Source organism: Juglans regia, chromosome 11 (assembly GCF_001411555.2).
Source record: "Juglans regia cultivar Chandler chromosome 11, Walnut 2.0, whole genome shotgun sequence".
Classification (NCBI taxonomy): Eukaryota; Viridiplantae; Streptophyta; class Magnoliopsida; order Fagales; family Juglandaceae; genus Juglans; species Juglans regia.
The window spans coordinates 807,989-826,006 of record NC_049911.1 but is presented as its reverse complement, the minus strand read 5'-3'; the positions used below and the strand labels follow the sequence as shown (position 1 = coordinate 826,006).

The following is an 18,018-nucleotide window of genomic DNA, read 5'->3' as shown; positions in this document are numbered from 1 at the left end:
TGTGCTTTATAAGGTTCCAATGGAACTCTAATTGTATAATTGACTTGTCCTTTTAGAATATAGGTCATGTAGTTTAGGTCTTCCATTAGAACGTTACAAATGATATCAAAGACTATCCCAACCAGAAATGTGGAACTTGAGCTGTGCCATCTACAATGGTTAGGCCCGACGAGGACGTCGAAAATTTAAAGAAGGTAGATTGTGATACTCCATATGATAAGGATAATGGTAGGTGGTGTATAGGATCTCACATTGCTTGAGAAATATAAGTTCTTGCACTTTATAAAATTCTAATAGAATTCCAATTATATCATTGACATGTCTTTTTGGAGTATATGTCATGTGCTTTGGATCTTCTATTGAGGCGTTATAATATATACGAGACTCATATGAAAAAAAAAATTAATTTCTTAATAGTGAACCTCACTCTTTTTCAAAACGACTGCATAGCACTTGTGCACTCTACGACTACATGTAGCATTACTTTTTTATTTGTTATAATAATATAATTATATTACTAGCTAAAAAATCGGATGACGATTGCTCTCATCTAATTCTAAGCTAGCAAAAAAGTTGCCGATGCTATTTGGGATGTCTTCCGTTTAATCTTTGCTTATTAATCGTTGAGTTCTTTTTGGATAATGTAATTGCAAAATATGAAAAAAAAAATTAAAAATATTATTATTAAAAATATTATATTATATTATTATTTTGATAAATTCAATAGCAAATCCAATGTAGGGTATGAGAGCATTAGCATTAGCTTCATCAAAAGTTTAGTCAAATGTAAAATTTGATGAATTTCATCAAAATAGGGCTACATTGGATTAGTCAAATTAATAAATGTGAAATTTCGAGTTACAGTAAATGTATAGGTTTATTCAAAGAAAGCCGCTTTGCAGCGGTCCATCCGAAAGTAAGCCATTAACAGCCCTCTAATAATACTCTGCCACGTCAGAAATTCTACATAAATCACAATAAAATCATTACACTGGATAAGGAAACACATCTTCCCCTCACCCCTCGTTCCGAAATCAATTGAAAGTTGAGCCCCTCATTCAGAATTTCACTGCCAAAGAGCACCATGTCCCCTTCGCAACACTTTTACCAGCTTCTTTGTTTTTCTATTTTTCGCCGAAATCCATAGATAAGCTTTCTCTTTCTTCCACAGTTCCCTCTTGATGAGGTTCCATTGAAGAAATGAGAGAAGGTTTCTATCTATCTATCTATCTAGACGTTTGCTTCAAAAATGAGGATCATCACATGAAAGTTCCCTCCTGAGGAGATTCCACACAATTATTATTGGACACTGTCTGCTATAAAAATTTGAATTTTTGATTTTGGGGTTGGGGTCTAGTTTAAAAGTAAATATACAAGAAAGGAAAAAGAAAATTGACTCTCGATTTTGGGTATTGTGTTTTGTATTAATCTCAATTTGTTGGTGAGTTCCTTGTTCTTTGTTCATCGTCCTGAAACATACGAAATCGACAGAAGAATAATTAGAAAATTCATGAATAGTAAGCTTTTTCTGGGCTTCGGATCTCTAAATTTATGAGTAGAAACAAATCATTTGCATTAGAAACATTTTACCTAAAATATCTACTGAAACCATGACAACTTTCATGTTATCCATTTTATTGAAGCAAACTCCTAGTGTCTTTTACACTAGAACACTACTGAATACAAGGCCACATACCTGCTATAGCTACGATAAATAGCAAGGTCGTCAATAGCACTCAGAGCGACACCACCTGTTACAGTAAACAAAACAAAAGACATCGTCTTTCGAGCCAATGACTTGCTGTTATCTTCATAGGTGGGCTTTGCAGATACCTCCATTCATTGGCTCACAAAGATGAAGGGTTTGCGAAGGAAGGAGATGACTCAGATGAGGGTCTGCAACACAAACTGAAAGGGGCTGCAAGGCTTTCTCCTACAATGCAATCACATTAGTGTTCCAATAGACCGCCTATGTGGCCCTCACTTATTGGTGGGCTGCTTTTTAGTAGAGGACAGACGGACCGGTTTAAAGATTATCTCTTATTCAAATTTGAAGATCTACTATTCATTCATCAAATATATTTTTTATTCACTTTTAATCTCCAAATATCTTTTTTATTCACGTTTTATCTCCAACCGTCTTGTAATAATAATGTAAGAATCAAATTAAATTATTAATCAATATATGATTAGTGTAATTGTAAAATATGAAAAAAATAAAAATATTTTTATTAAAAAAATAATATTATATTATTATTTTGCTGAATTCAATAGCTAATTCAATGTGGAGTTATGGCTAGGAAAGTTTTGGATTTATAGAAATCATGTACTTTTCATCAAACTTTAGAGATAATTTTGATGAAGCCAATGCCAATACTCTGAATATGGAGGTTTTAGAATTATGAAAAACATGTACTTTTTATCAAATTTTGAAGATGTCTTTGATGAAGCCAATGTTGATGTTTTAAACCATCTTCAAGGGATTAGCCAAAGTTAAATGATACTCTTGATGAATGTAAGATAAATTTGATTTTTGGCTATTTCATTCACATAAGTTTCCATGTTGTAATAGATATTTTTTCATTATATAATAATAAAATAATATAAGATGAATTTAGTTTTGACTATTCATGTCAAATCTCCATATTAAATTATCAATTTATTCATTATATTGTAGTGGATAATTAATAATTAATAATTAATAATTTTTGTAATTAATAATTTTTTTATTTTATCCTATTTTATTAACTATTATTTTATTTTATTTTATTAGTAAAACCTAAGGTAATGTTGGAGCTCCATATTGGAGAAATAACTTTCAAGTTTATTGAGAGGGAAGCGGCAGTTGCGAGAAAAGGAAAGAGAAAAGAATGATAAAATATGAATTTGATGTATCTATAGTCACCTTCAAGTTTAGAAATAGTTTTTGAAGTCATTGTAGCTAAATTCCAATTATCCCAATAGCTCTCAACATCTATTTTTTTGGTATTTGGCTAATCCATTATTAAGACTATTCTTAATAATACCAAATAATAAACTTTCAAAATCTATTAATATTCTATAAATATATTGATTTTGAAATTTTCATTTATTTTAATTCTAATTATAATTGAAATATTTATTTTCTTATTAAAAAAAGACACATTAATTTTCAAATGTTCATATTATTCCAACATATATAATTTTTTTTACAACGGTCATATTCTTCCAACAGTCATATATTTCAAACCGATATATATTTTTTAACCTTATTTTTTTCCAATGCCTATATTTATAACGGCTATATTTTTGCACCAGATATATTTTGATAACGGCTATGTTTCTCCAACAATTATATTTTTTCACTATAAAATATAATATTTTATCAATAATTTCATTCACTTCGAGTTAAGTTTCTCCTCTGTGAAATCTGTTTTTTTCCTTTTCTCCCAATTGATTGTTTGTTTTTTCATAAAATAGCACTTATCAATTCAGATTCAAGCAAAGAATTTGAGATAACAACTCAACTTGTTCTGGAAGAAGAAGGATCAAGTTCATGTGGTTATTCTAAAAAATCACATAGATTCATAAAATGCGATTGATTGCAAGCCCAACAAAGTCTTTTTCAAGACTATTTTGCTAATCCTCCAATTTATTCTCACAAATATTTTTGAATAAGTCGTTCTCTATTTATTCGTATCCAATCTGCTATAGAAGAACATGAATCTTATTTTGTCTAAAGATTAGATGGTTCTGGAATGTTTTATTTTTGTTCTCTTCATTGATTACAGTTACTCTGAGAATCCTTGTATATAGTGTCATAGCTGATTTTATGAATAAATAATTAAAAATTGGAGAGACTATCACGTAAGAACTAAAATTTTTTGTCAAATTTTAGCATAATATCCAGATAAAAGAAATATTCTCAGAATATATATATATATATATATATATATATATATTGCCCAATAAAGGACCAAAACACCAAATGTGGAGATCCCATAAGAACCAAAACATTCATAATATGTATAATTGAAATTCTTTTAAATACTGTGAGAGCTTGAATTCACCTCAACTGACAATTAAAAATAATCGAGAAAGACGGATTCAAAGCATTAGTCAAAGGAGTAAAAAGAACGAATTGAACGCTAGAATGATTTGTGACAAGAAGAATATCACCTGCACAGTGGTTATGAATTTTCTAGCATAAGAAGAAAAAAAAAATTGATCTTTGGTTTGCACATTTTTGCTCCATTGATTGAAAGGAAATTCCTCTCTGTCTAACCCCATCAACACCCAATCTCATGTTGCAACCAAGCAAATCTGAAATCAACCTTAAATCCTTGAAACAACAATCAAATAGAATGAACAAACCAAATAATACTAAAAAAAAATCTCAAATGAGAAACCACAAGAAATAGACAAGGATTTCACAAAAAAGAACTGAAAAAGAGGGAGATAAGAAAAAAAAAAAAAAAGAGGGGGGCGATGACGGCGTGGGCATATCGGAAGTGTCGATGACTGCATCGAAGAATTACCTGGTTTTTTGTTTGCTGCGCGATAAAGAATTACCTGGAAAGAATATTTTATGTTTAAATATAAAAATTTTTGAGTTTGATGTAAATAAAATTTATACAACTAAATTAAATTTTTGTCAAAATTTAACTATAATCATCTCGTTCTTATGACCATAAAACAATTGCACGTGTTAAAAAAGTCTCTGGTCAAGTTTCATGTTTTTTTTTTATTTTTTTAAGAAGAGTGCTACCTATAAGTCTCACATCATGTATATTCACTTAAAAATATGTCATTTTATCTAAAATTTATAAATAAAATAAAATAAAATAACAAAATAATATATTTTTAAATGAATTAATATGATGCGAAGCTTATATCATTTTTCTATTTTTAATCTTCATGAGCAGCTTACTTGTGCAGTTGTGCTTTGGTAAGATGGAAGTATTTGTTCTATAATACCACGTGTTGGTAGAGCAGCCGTCCAAAGTCCCACATGGATAAAGTACGAAGGAAAAGACCGGAGCAAGAAGTATAAATAAGAAGCAAGGCAGACCTTTCAACATACTTACCTGGACGGGGTCGATGGGTGATCAACAAGGCCCATGGCCTAGGCTAGTGACCTCCATTGCACACAGGAGGGGTGCTCGCCTAAGGTCTCCCCAAGTGGGAGAGCCTACGTCATAATTTGTGGTAGCGGGGGCCTGCGTTCGCGCGGCCCCTACCAATTTTAGACCCAAAATTTCGTAGGCAGATTCCGAAAGTACTAAAATAATAATGTTTGAAGAGATCATGATATACGAGATGGTTTTCTAGAACGAGCTTAATTTTATCATATGATTCCTGAAATATATATATGCCCATACGAGATGGGTCATTTCTTGTTTTAGAAGATGTACTTCCGGATCCTTAAAGAATCCCCGAAAGCCAAAACCCAAATTTCTTTTATTCGTATTTGTTCTATAATTCTATTGTTCAGGTCAGTCGATCGTGAATTTTCAAACAAAAAATCGTAAGGATGGACCAAGAGGTTTTGGGGACTTGGTTTGACATTTGGTGCTCATGCAGATTGCAGAAGACGACCATGTCGAAGTCATAGATGAAGCTTGGTGGTCATGCAGGCAGCTAACAATAAAATAGAGAGTGAGGCGGTGCCCAGACATTATTTTTGCAACATGAAAAAGTGGTACTATTTACTGAACTACCACGAGAAAAAAGCCAGTCCAGATTTTGGTTTTAGCTTCTGTTTTTGTCGGGTTTCAAAACTATGCAAATGTCCCACATGGACTAAATGTTAGAGGAGGAAGGTGGGGGGCTTGTATAAGAGAAAAACGATGAAGGCCTTCCAAACTTACATACCTGGACGGGGTCAATGGGTGATCAAGAAGGCCCATGGCCTAGGTGGGTGGCTTCCATTGCACTTAGGAGGTGCACCCGCCTAACATCTCCCTTTTGTGGAGAGTGTACGTCATAATTTGTGGTAGCGGGGGCTGTGTTCGCGCGGCCCCTGTTAACTCTTATTTCCAAACGTTTTTTAATTATTTTTACTTCTGTATTTATTAATATGTTAGCATTTAGATTTTATTATTTATTTGATATATAAATATTTATTTTAATTAAACTCAAGTTTTTTATTAAATTTTAATAAATAAGTTTTATCTATTTATTTAATATCTTGACTATTTTAAAAAGAAAATGTTGTTAAACTTATTATTATCGGAGAATTTTTGTCTCTACTGTCTCGGTCAAACCAAACCATTAAAATAAAAAAAACCCAGAAAAATATGAGATGGTCCTTTTTGTTTTTTAGATAAAGCTCATTTCATTGATCAAACTGTATCATAACAAGTTCTGAGTACAGCGTGGAGTTTCCTCCATATCCACTATACATTATGATTCCAACAGAGTAGACAAAGCATTTTTACCTAGTGTATGTGCTACTACAGTGCCTTCTTTATGGATATGATTAACATTACAAACATCAAAACATAAGATTCTTGATCTGATTTCTGATATGATCATACCAAAATAACTCTCATTTGCCAATTGTTTCTAAATTTTCATTACTACTTTTTTGGAATCACCTTCTAAAATTATCTCTCATTCCCAAATGAATTCCAAAATTTGCTACTGTGACATCTTCTTTTGCTTTTGCTAATAGTGGATCATGAAGTAGACTCTGTTTCTTTCTCATGGTGGCCAATATATTGCCTTCCTCATCCTTGACATCAATCTCAATTCCAATCATACATTGATTTTTATTAACTGTCATGTCCCAATTGATCTTTGCTAAAACCTGGTGGTGGGCACTGGGTTCTACCAAGTACCACTTCTTGTTGTGTTGCTATTGTCTCTATTTAATACCCTGGTTTCCATTGTTTCAATGTCTTGTAACACTTGATGCACTCTGTTCAGTACTGATTTAAGATCAATCAAGATGTTTTTGAAGATAAATTCATTCATTCTCCACTACAAATTCCAAAAAATTAGGAACAAGTTCTTCCATTTCTTTCTTTTGCATGTTACTGAACATATCTTCTATTAGTTCCTTTAGGGCTCGTTTGTTTTCAGAGATGAGATGAGATTAAAGTTAAAAAGTTGAATAAAATATTGTTAGAATATATTTTTTAATATTATTTTTGTTTTGGGATTTGAAAAAGTAGAATTGTTTATTTTATTTTGTGTGGAGATTTAGAAAAATTGTAATGATGAGGTAAAATGAGATGAGATGTTTCTTGAAAATAAACGAGACCTTAGACTCTTATATGATGCCTTACTTTTTTAGATCTTCGTTGAGCATTGTCCCAGTATATCCTTTGCAGATATGCATTCTCATAGAATATAAAATGGTCCATTGATTAAGCGAGTAGTATGAAAAAAGGAAATCCAACCTAACTTACTGTAAGCCCAATTATGGGTGCCTAGAATTTAAGACATCAATCGAAAAGAGCATTAAAGAAAATTATTTACGCAATACTTTTTTGACAACATTTTATATAATTATGTTTTAAATAAGAGATATTTTTGAAAAATAATTTATAAAAATGACATTAATTTACAAAAATACTCTCATCTTAAAATATTATTGTGAAATATGTTATAAAATGTGACGTGTATCATTAATAAAAAAAAAATAATGTTATGTACAAATTTCAAATAGATAAGATTTATACAAGTCTTTTGTAAAAAAATAAATCTCATTAATAAAGAATATTTTTTTTTTATATTTTTTTAAGTGAGATTCACTTTTTTACAGGAACTTATATTGAGACTTATCTATTTAAAATTTATATAAATTATTTTTTTAAAGAATAATGTTATATACAGTTGTGGAATGCGTAAACGTCGTGCAGTCGTTTTGAAAAAAGAGTAGGGTCCACTATTAAAAAATTAATTTCTTTTCATATAGATCTCATATTTATTCACTTTTTTTAAAATGACTGCATAAAACTTGTAAACTCAGAATTGTAAGTATCATTTCTTTTGCATAAAACATTGCGCGCTATGAAATATTTGACAAACAGAGGCCTTGCATTGCAAAAGGCCGTATTCTTGCAAGCAGATGATATTGGCGAGTCCTCACGGCAAACTTAGGAGTCCCATATCGAGAAGATATGAAAAGAAGAGAAGCGAAAACGGCTATAAAATAGAAGGTAGGTGCACCATTCCAACATACTTACCTGGACGGGGTCAATGGGTGATCAAGAAGGCCCATGGCCTAGGCTAGTGACCTCCATTGCACTCAGGAGGGGTGCTCGCCTAAGGTCTGCCCAAGTGGCAGAGCCTACGTCATAATTTGTGGCAGTGGGGGCCTGCGTTCGCGCGGCCCCTGCCTATTCTTAAGTTATTAAACTCGGTTTACTTCTACTCGGTTGTTCTCCATCTAATAAAGTACGGTCCTATCGGGTGGGGGAGAATTGAGAAAGGTAGCACCGAAAAATAGAGTGAAATATATAAGAGAAGAAACATATGTTCAGAGGGAAGTTGAAGTTGGGCAAGATGCCACTGAAAACGTAGGGGGTGACCAAGAACATCTATGTTTTGTGCAATTGCACCCAGAAAATCTCAGTAAAATCGTGTCTGGATAAATGCACTGCACTATACCCCCTCCCAGAATAGAAATTATCCAAAAGGGGCTAAAAACATTCCTTGAAGGAAAAAGGAAGAGCCACAATCAAATTTTTGGCAAAACCAGTACCATGAAGTCTCCTTCAGATTATAACATTTTGGCAGCATAGAATACTGATTTCGTTAAGGTCTAAACGCAAACAAAACGATGGTCGAACAAACAGAAAAACTTGGTGGTTCTAACAGGAAATGAATTACCAGAACACATCTGCTATAAATTCCATGAGTATTTCAATTCCACGTCTAGCGAGTAGCGCCAGTGAATATACAATTAGTATTTAAAAGCTTCCATATATTTTCTTTCGAAGCAGAAAACTTCCATATTATTCACAGCATTTATTCATGTAAACAGGAAGAAGCAGAACCATCCAAACCAAAGTTAAAAATTGCAACTTGAAAACCATGTTCTCTGCCTCATACTTCAGATGCCACCGGCCTGAAAGTTGAGACTCCTTTTGAAACTAGGCTATTCAGACCTCAAAAACCATGCTCTCTGCCTCCCGCTTCACAGATTCAAACAGAACAGATGACAGATAACGCTCTCCAAAGCTTGGGAAGATCACCTGTTCATAAAAAGACTAGTAAGGACTTTTTATACTGTAGTCGTGCATTTCAAGAACGACTTTAGACTATGATTGAGTAAAAAATATACAACAAAAAGCAAACCTAGTGAAATATTCTGATTACTGAACTTTTCAAAAACATGTGTCATATCCTATCAATCGATAATGTGTATGAAGTTGTCTAAATGATAAAAAAAACTAACCATATGTATCCCATACAGGCCAACAGTCAGAGAGTTGACAACAGGAATTAATTACCATGTTATAGCAAAACATTCATTCTTGTGCAGCCATACACACAAACATATTGAAATTGGTTCTAAGCAGGATTTATAGTTCAACACAAAATGAAATCTCTCGCTAGCAATAACAAGATCAAACTTACAACAATGAGTTTCCCAGCATTTTCTGGCCTCTTTGCTATCTTAATTGCAGCAGCAGCAGCAGCACCAGATGATATCCCTACCTACAATAAATGTTTGCACAGATGTCATAGAAGATCAAAAGAATAAAAGGCATCCCAGAACAAATATAATAATAATAAATACAACAACAACAATCACATGCTTTAAGATGGGCAGAGTAGTGAAAGATTTTGCAGAAAAAGAAAATGGAGAAGGCATTGATGAAACATATTTTTTACAGATGTGAACATACCAGCAAACCTTCTTTCAATGCAAGAAGCTTAGCAGTTTCAATAGCTTCTTCACTTGATATCTGCAAGATTAGCATGAGGTCTGAGGGGCAAACGGAGAAAGGCAATAACAGCTTAAAAAGAAAAAGGAAAGGGAAAAAAAAAATATCTATTTACTTTCAGGAACTTCTAAATAAAAAGGAAAAGATATATAATACATCATCATAAGCAAAGTCATACAATGAGATCAAGAAAAACGTTGAGGTAGAAAGTCCCTTGTAATTGACAGGTTTTAGATTATCTAAAACTCGCTTGCAATAGTTTGGAACCCCCACACATGCAAGCAAAAGACTGAACCATGCAGTTCCCACACGGTAAGATTTCAAGATACTAGCCTTGAGAAAAACTTCAAGAAACACTTTCATGCTTTGAATGTAACGAATTAACTTGATGGAACACGTAAAAGAATCAGAATTGGATAGCTTATACAGAGCGTTTAGAAATCATTATCAATCTAATAAGCAAATCCGAAGTTTGTCCAGACAAATGTATTTCCTCAGAAATTGGTCAAGAGCATTATGATGTTGGAAACTACAAGTTCTCTTGGTTTACATGTCCACTTTTGTTTTTTCCTCTTTTTTACCCCTTTTTCAGGTCAGTGTTTCTTCATTGTATGCCATCTTTCACATTTTTCTTCAGAGGCAGGATTTCGCAATTAACTTAACAGATAACTCCATATGCTAATTATAAGATATCCCAATTAGGAGTTTTGAGGCTTACTTGAATAACTTCATCAAGTAGATTGACATCCAAGACTCCAGGGATGAAGCCAGCACCGATTCCTTGGATCTTATGTGGGCCTTGAGATGGACAAACATGCAGTTAATCATGTTAGGCAAAAGACTATAAGATATCGTTCGCTTTGAATAGGACAGATATGCAAAAAATAATGGTACAGTATACAAAGATTTAGGAAATGCTATCAAACACAATAACATAGAGAAATGGCAGTGGCCATGACGAGTAGCACAGAATTATTCTAAGACAGTTCTAGGCATCACATGGAAAAACACTATAAAAAATCTGTTTCATTGTCAATGGAATTGTATGAGAGAAGGGCAGGGAATTGAGGTGAATATATGTACCTTACACAGCATTCAAAACTTTTAGCAAGTTTATTACCCAAAATACAATTATCTAGTTAATAAAGACTTGCAAGGATCAAATAATATTGATGCCAATATATCACTACGCCAGCTAAATTGGTTGATGAACTACATAAACATGTTAAGAGGCAAAGAAATTTGATGCCAGTTTACTATGTAACCAATTAAACGGTTGTTGAACTACATAAGCACGTTCCAAAATAAAAATTCAGTTTGTTTCTCTTGATAAATTTCTTTTTCTTTTTAATGCCTCAACAACAGAAGGAATCATTTTGTGTTGAGGGACCCAACACAATAACAGAAAGAAAATTATCCAACAACTACGTTGTTGAGGGATCCATTTTGTGTTCCACAATAGGTAAAATACATGGCGTGCATGTCCAGACAAGTTGAAAAAAACTGAAACTCCTAGTGACGAAAGGAAAAAAAAAAAAAGCTTGACTGGATCGGTATCAGTAAAAAAGATAGCAAATAGCTAACCCATGAATAAATCAGTGTTGTTCTGACTTTCAAGCACCCGATGGGTTGACTATGATAGGACCCATTTTCACAGAGCAGTTCGACTACTACATGTTTATATGTATTACCGGGGCCAACGGAGTTTTTGGGCATGGTATCCACCCAGGCAGCCCAAGTTCCATGGTTTATCCGCATTAGCTTAGTCCTAAATACGGATTGATTTACTTAACCAAAGGCTTAAAATCCCATCCATAGAAACGCCTCTCGGAAAAAAATTTTAAGCAGGAGCCAGACACTTAAAATAGTAAAAACTTAAGATGCAGAGGCAAAAACAAATGGATATTCCTTCCTGTCAGCAACGATACAGGTAAAAGCATGAGAATGTAAAGTTGTTTAGGAAAGTAGAAATGTAGGTGTCGACACCACTTTCTATAAAATATTAAAAATGCAAGTAAACTCGTCAAAAAGAAATTTTTTAATGGTATGCCCTCCAAGTACCAAGAACAAATCATAAACCTTTCGTCTATGATGCTAAGCCAATAAAGTTTAAACAAAAAAAGCAAGTGCAATAGCAACTAAGGAATAATGTATACAAGGAAGAACACGGGAAAGAAGAAGAAGCATGCAAAACAGCATTGCTCACCAGGTTTCCCTCCAGACAATATGGCACTTTCAACTGGTTCAACCCCATAAAGCTAAACACAAAACAGAGGTGTAAGAACATTATTAAGTCAGAAAGCATCAATACGCTCATATCATCTGTTCTCTAAGCAAGCTAACCTTAACATTGGGGTTTTGCTCTTGGAGATACTTCCCTGCACCTGTTATTGTACCTCCAGTTCCTATCCCAGACACAAATGCATCAACCTTCCCACTAGAGCCTTTCCAGATCTCTGGTCCAGTGGTCTCATAATGGATCTAAATACAAAAGGATGTGATTGTAAATCTCTCCAGCTAGTCAAGCATGCAGAAAACATTGATGCAAATGATACCTTTGGGTTTGCAGGGTTTTCAAATTGCTGAAGAATAAAAGCATTGGGAGTCTTTGCGAGTATCTCTTCAGCCTTCTGAACAGCACCTTTCACGCCCCTGGCTGGATCTGTTAGAACCAGCTCAGCTCCAAAAGCTTTAAGAATGATTCTTCTTTCAAGAGACATTGAAGCAGGCATGGTAATTATGAGTTTGTAACCCTTGGCAGCTGCGATGAATGCCAACCCTATGCCAGTGTTGCCACTGGTAGGCTCAATCAAGACACTCTAGAGCATGAATAACAAGGAGATTTTGTCACTTCCAAAGTTCCCTCATTCACCTCATTGCCCACAGTTACAAAAACACCAATGGAGTATTGAGCAGCAATTAACTTACAACCATTCAATTATATTCTTCTTGAATAACTATATTCTTCCACCCTACTATGAGGATATGTCTGTATATGAGACAGAGAGAGTTGATATTTGAGTAGAACTTTAAAGTTAAAGATTCCCGTGATGGAAAATCAAAATATGGGTGAACTTGGGACCTGAAGATTTAGCCCTAGTCATTAGATAATGCTAATAAGAGCCAGTCCAATTATGGCCTTCCTTCTCTAATTTAGCTATTTCTTTTCTATACTTGGTTGAGTTCTCACACCAGCTGCCAAGTCTCCAGTCTTTTAGAGTTTAAGGAATTCTGCTCATTTTCTTCTTCTAGCTAGATGGGTGCATCCTTTTGTATACTTTCTATGTATTTGGGCTGGGCCCCTTAGCACTTTCTGATAAAATCTTTACATTACTTATAAAGATTTTTTAGCTATTTGCGAAAAATCAATAATGATTTATATAACCTTCACAAGTTGGTACCTATATGTGTTCACAGTGTGATGGGAGTCTGATCTGCAAAGCATCGCATCATACTCGAACACAATTTGTGGCATTGAAACAAATATAGCAGTGGCATTAACAGGAAAAAGCAAACATGCATGACGTTTACAGGCCTTAAATCATGAGCTTGGAGTGCAATTAGTGAAAGTGAAGGCCCAGAGTGATTTCAAGGTTCGAATCCCATTGGGTGCAAACAACCATGAGCATCACATCATACTCGAACAGAATTTGTGGCATTGAAACAAACATAGCAGTGGTATTAACAGGAGAGCGCAAACATGCATGACATTTATAGGCCTTAAATCATGAGCTTGGAGTGCAATTAGTAAAAGTGAAGGTCCAGAGTGATTTCAAGGAAACAATCTCTAGAGGCCATCGGATTGGGGGATTTTCCCCTTGAATTTCCCGATGTGCACTTGCAGGCAACCCCTTGTCTAGGGCCTGTGCACCCTTGAGATTAGTTGGGACACTGTTCCCGGAGACCCGGTGCCAAATTAAAAAAAAGAAAAAGAAAAAAAGAAAAAAAAAGAGTGATTTCAAGTGAAGGTATCCAACAATGGATTTAAGCATCTCTGCATGAGGACAATTTGATTACTAACCACACCCGGAGTAATGAGACCCTTCTTCTCTGCATCAGCAATCATGCTATATCCGATTCTGCAATGCAACAGAATTGGTATATTATTATTATTTTTTTATAATTAATAAGAGATTTTATTACCCACAGCCCAAGTACACATGGAGTATACAAAAGAAATACCTACTACACTGTAGTAAGCAGGAAAAATACTAATATAGGTTCAGTACATTATAGAATTAGCATATTATATCAATGTAAAAAAGCCAATCAGTACAAATAATTTTAAGACTGCATCCAGCTGCATGGATTGGTACATGAGAGTTCTCCAAGAGACCCTCACTAAAGCTATCAATGTCAAGTTCCTTGATTAAACGATGATTGGGAGTTTGCCAGTAAATTCATAGAAATGCCACTCCAAAAAAGCAATTGGCTAGAAAGCAAGATATTGAACACACGAAATTAAGATTCTAATCAAATCCAATTTCGTGCAAGCAAATGCAGCCTAAGAACAGCGACCATAACCAAGAAAATTAGACAGCTTTTAAGTAATTAGTAATTCCACTAAAATATCAAAAGAAATATAGTTAATCACCTGTCCTTGACACTTGAGCAGGGTTCCATCATCTCTAGCTTAGCGGCAATTCGTGCTACACAACCATCTACAACATGGTTGAGAAATACCAGCGGCGTGTTACCAATCAACTGTGCATGTCCAAAATGAAAAGATTCGCAAAGTGAGCCACTATCTTTAATATGATAACCGTATGGGTATTAAGATAGAGATGAACATGGCTTACTTCAGTAACATCTTTTGCTATCGCAGACTTCTCCTCCACCATTTTATCAAACCTCCGCAGCACTGACGAAGGGATTAAGTGATCAGCAAAAACAAAAAAATATATATAACCAAAATTACCTGGTATGGCACATATAATAATAGAAAAAGAAAATGTATGCAACATGACCTTTTCATCATTGAAAAAAAGATTTGATGGGGGTAGGAGTTTGTAGTTTTAAATCTCAGATTTTCATCGCTGAAAGTTTTAATGCAAGAAAAGTTGCCGGGGGTGGGAGTATTATTCTTGTTAGAGAAAATCTATTTATAAGCCTTATTTTTTACACAGCCAGCACACTGCTGATGTGAAAGCTTTCCACATCAACTATGCTAAAAAATTATTGACCTTTTGGTTTTTTTAAAGTTATAGTAGGTCTCATTATAAGTAGTGTACTAACATACAGGCTTATGTGTAGCAATACTCTTCTTGTTAAGTTGACTTGGCTTGGTTTGGTTACACAAACCAAACCATCTCATCTCATCTCATATAATCATTATAATTTTTTCAAACTCCCATACAAAATATAATAAACAATTCAATTTTTTCAAATACTAAAATAAAAATTATATTCTAGCAATATTTTATTCAACTTTAAACTCTTATCTCATCTCATTTGTGTAACCAAATGAGGCCAATGGAATTCCTTTTTTTTCATATTTTCGAGACAAAAGCAACAACAAAACATAACACCCAAAGATCTATTATCTTTTCAACTCTTCTAATTTCTCAGTAACCAAACAAGCGAGACTTTCATATCACCAACCACCGAGATCACCAAGTCCATGTCCACAAACAGGAACTAAAACCATGTAATAAGCAGATGCCAAAGAGAAAAATAAACAGGAAGGGTGAAGGGTCAATATTTCTGTAACTGAAACAATTTTTTCATTCCTGTTCCCTGAGAAGCCATCATATTCCCACACAACATCTGAAACGGACCTAGAGTACCACATACAACAAAGAGTTGGTTCTTATAAAAAGACTAACAAATAAGGGCTTCAAAAGTGTTCAGATTTAACTCAATTAATTAGCAAAAAAAAAAAAAATACTAAACAAAATCATTAGCCTGCTTTTAGAAGAAGTATAACTTCGAGAAAATTTTCATGAACCTGGGAAGTTATCAAACAATGCAGAGCTTTCCGGAGAAATCTTTAAAACAAAACAAGAAAATGATGTATATGAATGGAAGTGTACTCGGCTTGAAACTCTCACCAGAGAAAGCTTACCTGAGCAAGACCAAGACAGGCTCGGACCAGAGACAGACTTGAGAGAGAGAGACAGAGAGATTATAGCGGAAATACAAAGAAACCCCGTTGTTTTGTTCACGTAGGCCTTCTTTATTTATAATATAAAGAAGAAACTGTCACCGGCCGGCCAAGCTATGATTTGAGTTGTATTCAGCGATGAAAATACAGTTGTGAAATGTAAAAGTATGGTGTAATTATTTAAAAAAAAAATGTAAGATTTATTATTAAAAGTTATTATTTATTATTTAAATTTTATATTTATTTATTTTTTAAAAATAATTATACAATACTTACACACTCACAATTATAAGTATTATTTTTCAGTTGAATTTGATACTAATATGACAAAATCATAAATATTAATAATTTATAATAACAGCTTTGTCATTGCTGAATATATTAAATTTGAACAATATAAATTGCAACATGGCAACTTATAAGTTGGGTTAGCATAAATGAATTCATTCTCTTTTATAAAAAGAGTAATATTAGGAATAAATTTCAAATTTTAAGTCTTGCACAAAGTAGAATCCGTTAAGAAAATTTGAATTTTTTACACTTTTTTATAATAAAATTCATTTATTCATTAAAAATTTTGTGTAAAATTTTTACAGTTGAAACTTATATATATCATTATTCAAATAAATAAATAGCTAAGTAGGGGTGTGTTCGCATCCCTGTGGCCGTGGCTTGAATTACCTATCTTGATTGTAGGAGATATGAATTTAAATAAAATTTACATTTTAAATACACTGTATTTAATTACTTTTTTAAAAAATGGAGCATATATTTTTTTCCCCATTACAAAGGATGAAAATTTCTAGTTTACATTTAAAATTATCTATATTAATAAAATCAATGGTTTAAATATGTCACAATCATGTATTACCAAAGACTTAGATAGTTAAAATGAATGAAAAAATAATAACGTGATAAAATTTTGGTGACTAGATCTTAAATAATTGGTCCAAATTATTAAAAAAAGTTGTTTAGGGTATAGGTTCGAATTCTTGATAGTTTAGAGTACTAAATGGATAAGTAATAATTTATTATTTTTTATACATATGGGGTGTTGAACCCAAATTTTTTATTTGTCTATATTAGTTGTTCTGGTCAACCAATCAATATGTATTTGTTTTTTTTGGAACACATCAATATGTATTTGTTTTTTTCTTGAACACATCAATACGTATTTATTAGACGGTCACATCCACTCTAAACTTCAAAAAGACACCATCCAATAAGCAAAGAGTTTTGTTACTCTTTCTTTTTGCACACTATATATCATATTTATTATTTTTTTTAGTTTTATTTTTTCTAAATTAATTGAATTATTCTACTCATCATTCATATATCATATATTTAATAAATAAAAAAAATAAAAAAAATATATATATAGTGTGTGATGTGAGGTATGAAGATGATAAGTATAATATTTCATAAATAATAAGCAAAATACCTAGAATTTCTGTATTTGTTGGAGGATTGAAAATGGAGTCTATATATGTCAGATATTATCAAGAAAATGCACAATAGAATTTGTGACACCTCCTCTCCACTTTATTTGGCAGAGAGTCGAAACGTCAAGGTGAGTATCGTACATATCATACTCTTTGTATTGTGTGAAATTTTGTGTACTCGTATGTTTGATACATACATGTCATAACTAAAGACATCAGTATCAGATAAATTATTTTATAACAACAAACTCAGCATCATAAACCATCTATAAGTCACAACTTCACAATTTTTAAGACATAACAGACCATAAACTGTCTATCAATTTACTTAAACGTAGTCAATTACATAATGATAGCCCAAACGGGGACAACCAAGGTGGTAAATCGTGTTAACAGGTCGTGTCAAGTAGTGTATATTATTATACGATATTGGTCAACCCGAACACGATCTGTTAAACTTAACATGTCAGATTTTCAAACCCTAACACAATTCATTAAAATAACGGTTTGACATGACACAACCCGTTTTGACCCGTTATGAAGTAATTAAAAATATATCGATACGACACGACCCGTGTTAACCCATTTCAAC

The 18,018-nt window shown here is 33.1% G+C and overlaps 1 protein-coding gene and 3 non-coding genes across 4 annotated transcripts; 3 read left to right on the top strand and 1 right to left on the bottom strand.

Annotated features, from left to right (window-relative positions):
- Positions 1-5,058: 5,058 nt before the first annotated feature.
- LOC118343901 lies at positions 5,059-5,219 on the top strand. The gene has a single exon (XR_004797688.1). It is a non-coding gene; the product is annotated as a U1 spliceosomal RNA (small nuclear RNA).
- A 626-nt stretch (positions 5,220-5,845) lies between these two features.
- Positions 5,846-6,004, top strand: LOC118343912. The gene has a single exon (XR_004797699.1). It is a non-coding gene; the product is annotated as a U1 spliceosomal RNA (small nuclear RNA).
- A 2,162-nt stretch (positions 6,005-8,166) lies between these two features.
- Positions 8,167-8,327, top strand: LOC118343857. Its single transcript, XR_004797647.1, has one exon. It is a non-coding gene; the product is annotated as a U1 spliceosomal RNA (small nuclear RNA).
- Positions 8,328-8,807: 480 nt separating this feature from the next.
- On the bottom strand, positions 8,808-16,092 carry LOC109019389 (cysteine synthase). The gene is made up of 11 exons (XM_035695741.1): positions 15,946-16,092; positions 14,681-14,742; positions 14,476-14,585; positions 13,903-13,960; positions 12,437-12,700; positions 12,225-12,362; positions 12,088-12,139; positions 10,600-10,679; positions 9,843-9,902; positions 9,571-9,651; positions 8,808-9,185 (listed from the first exon to the last, which is right to left on the bottom strand). The coding sequence occupies exons 2-11, from the start codon at positions 14,720-14,722 to the stop codon at positions 9,093-9,095; spliced, it is 978 nt and encodes a 325-aa protein (XP_035551634.1). The 5' UTR covers positions 14,723-14,742; positions 15,946-16,092; the 3' UTR covers positions 8,808-9,092.
- Between the last annotated feature and the right edge of the window lie 1,926 nt (positions 16,093-18,018).

What these genes read in the sequence shown, in the direction of transcription:
- LOC109019389 (XM_035695741.1), bottom strand. Translation starts at nt 14,722, where the DNA reads ATGGTGGAGGAGAAGTCTGCGATAGCAAAAGATGTTACTGAA. An exon ending in AGCAAAACCCCAATGTTAAG is followed by an intron (nt 12,140 to 12,224) that starts GTTAGCTTGCTT and finishes TTTTGTGTTTAG; the next exon opens with CTTTATGGGGTTGAACCAGT. An exon ending in CATTGAAAGAAGGTTTGCTG is followed by an intron (nt 9,652 to 9,842) that starts GTATGTTCACAT and finishes CATTTATTGTAG; the next exon opens with GTAGGGATATCATCTGGTGC.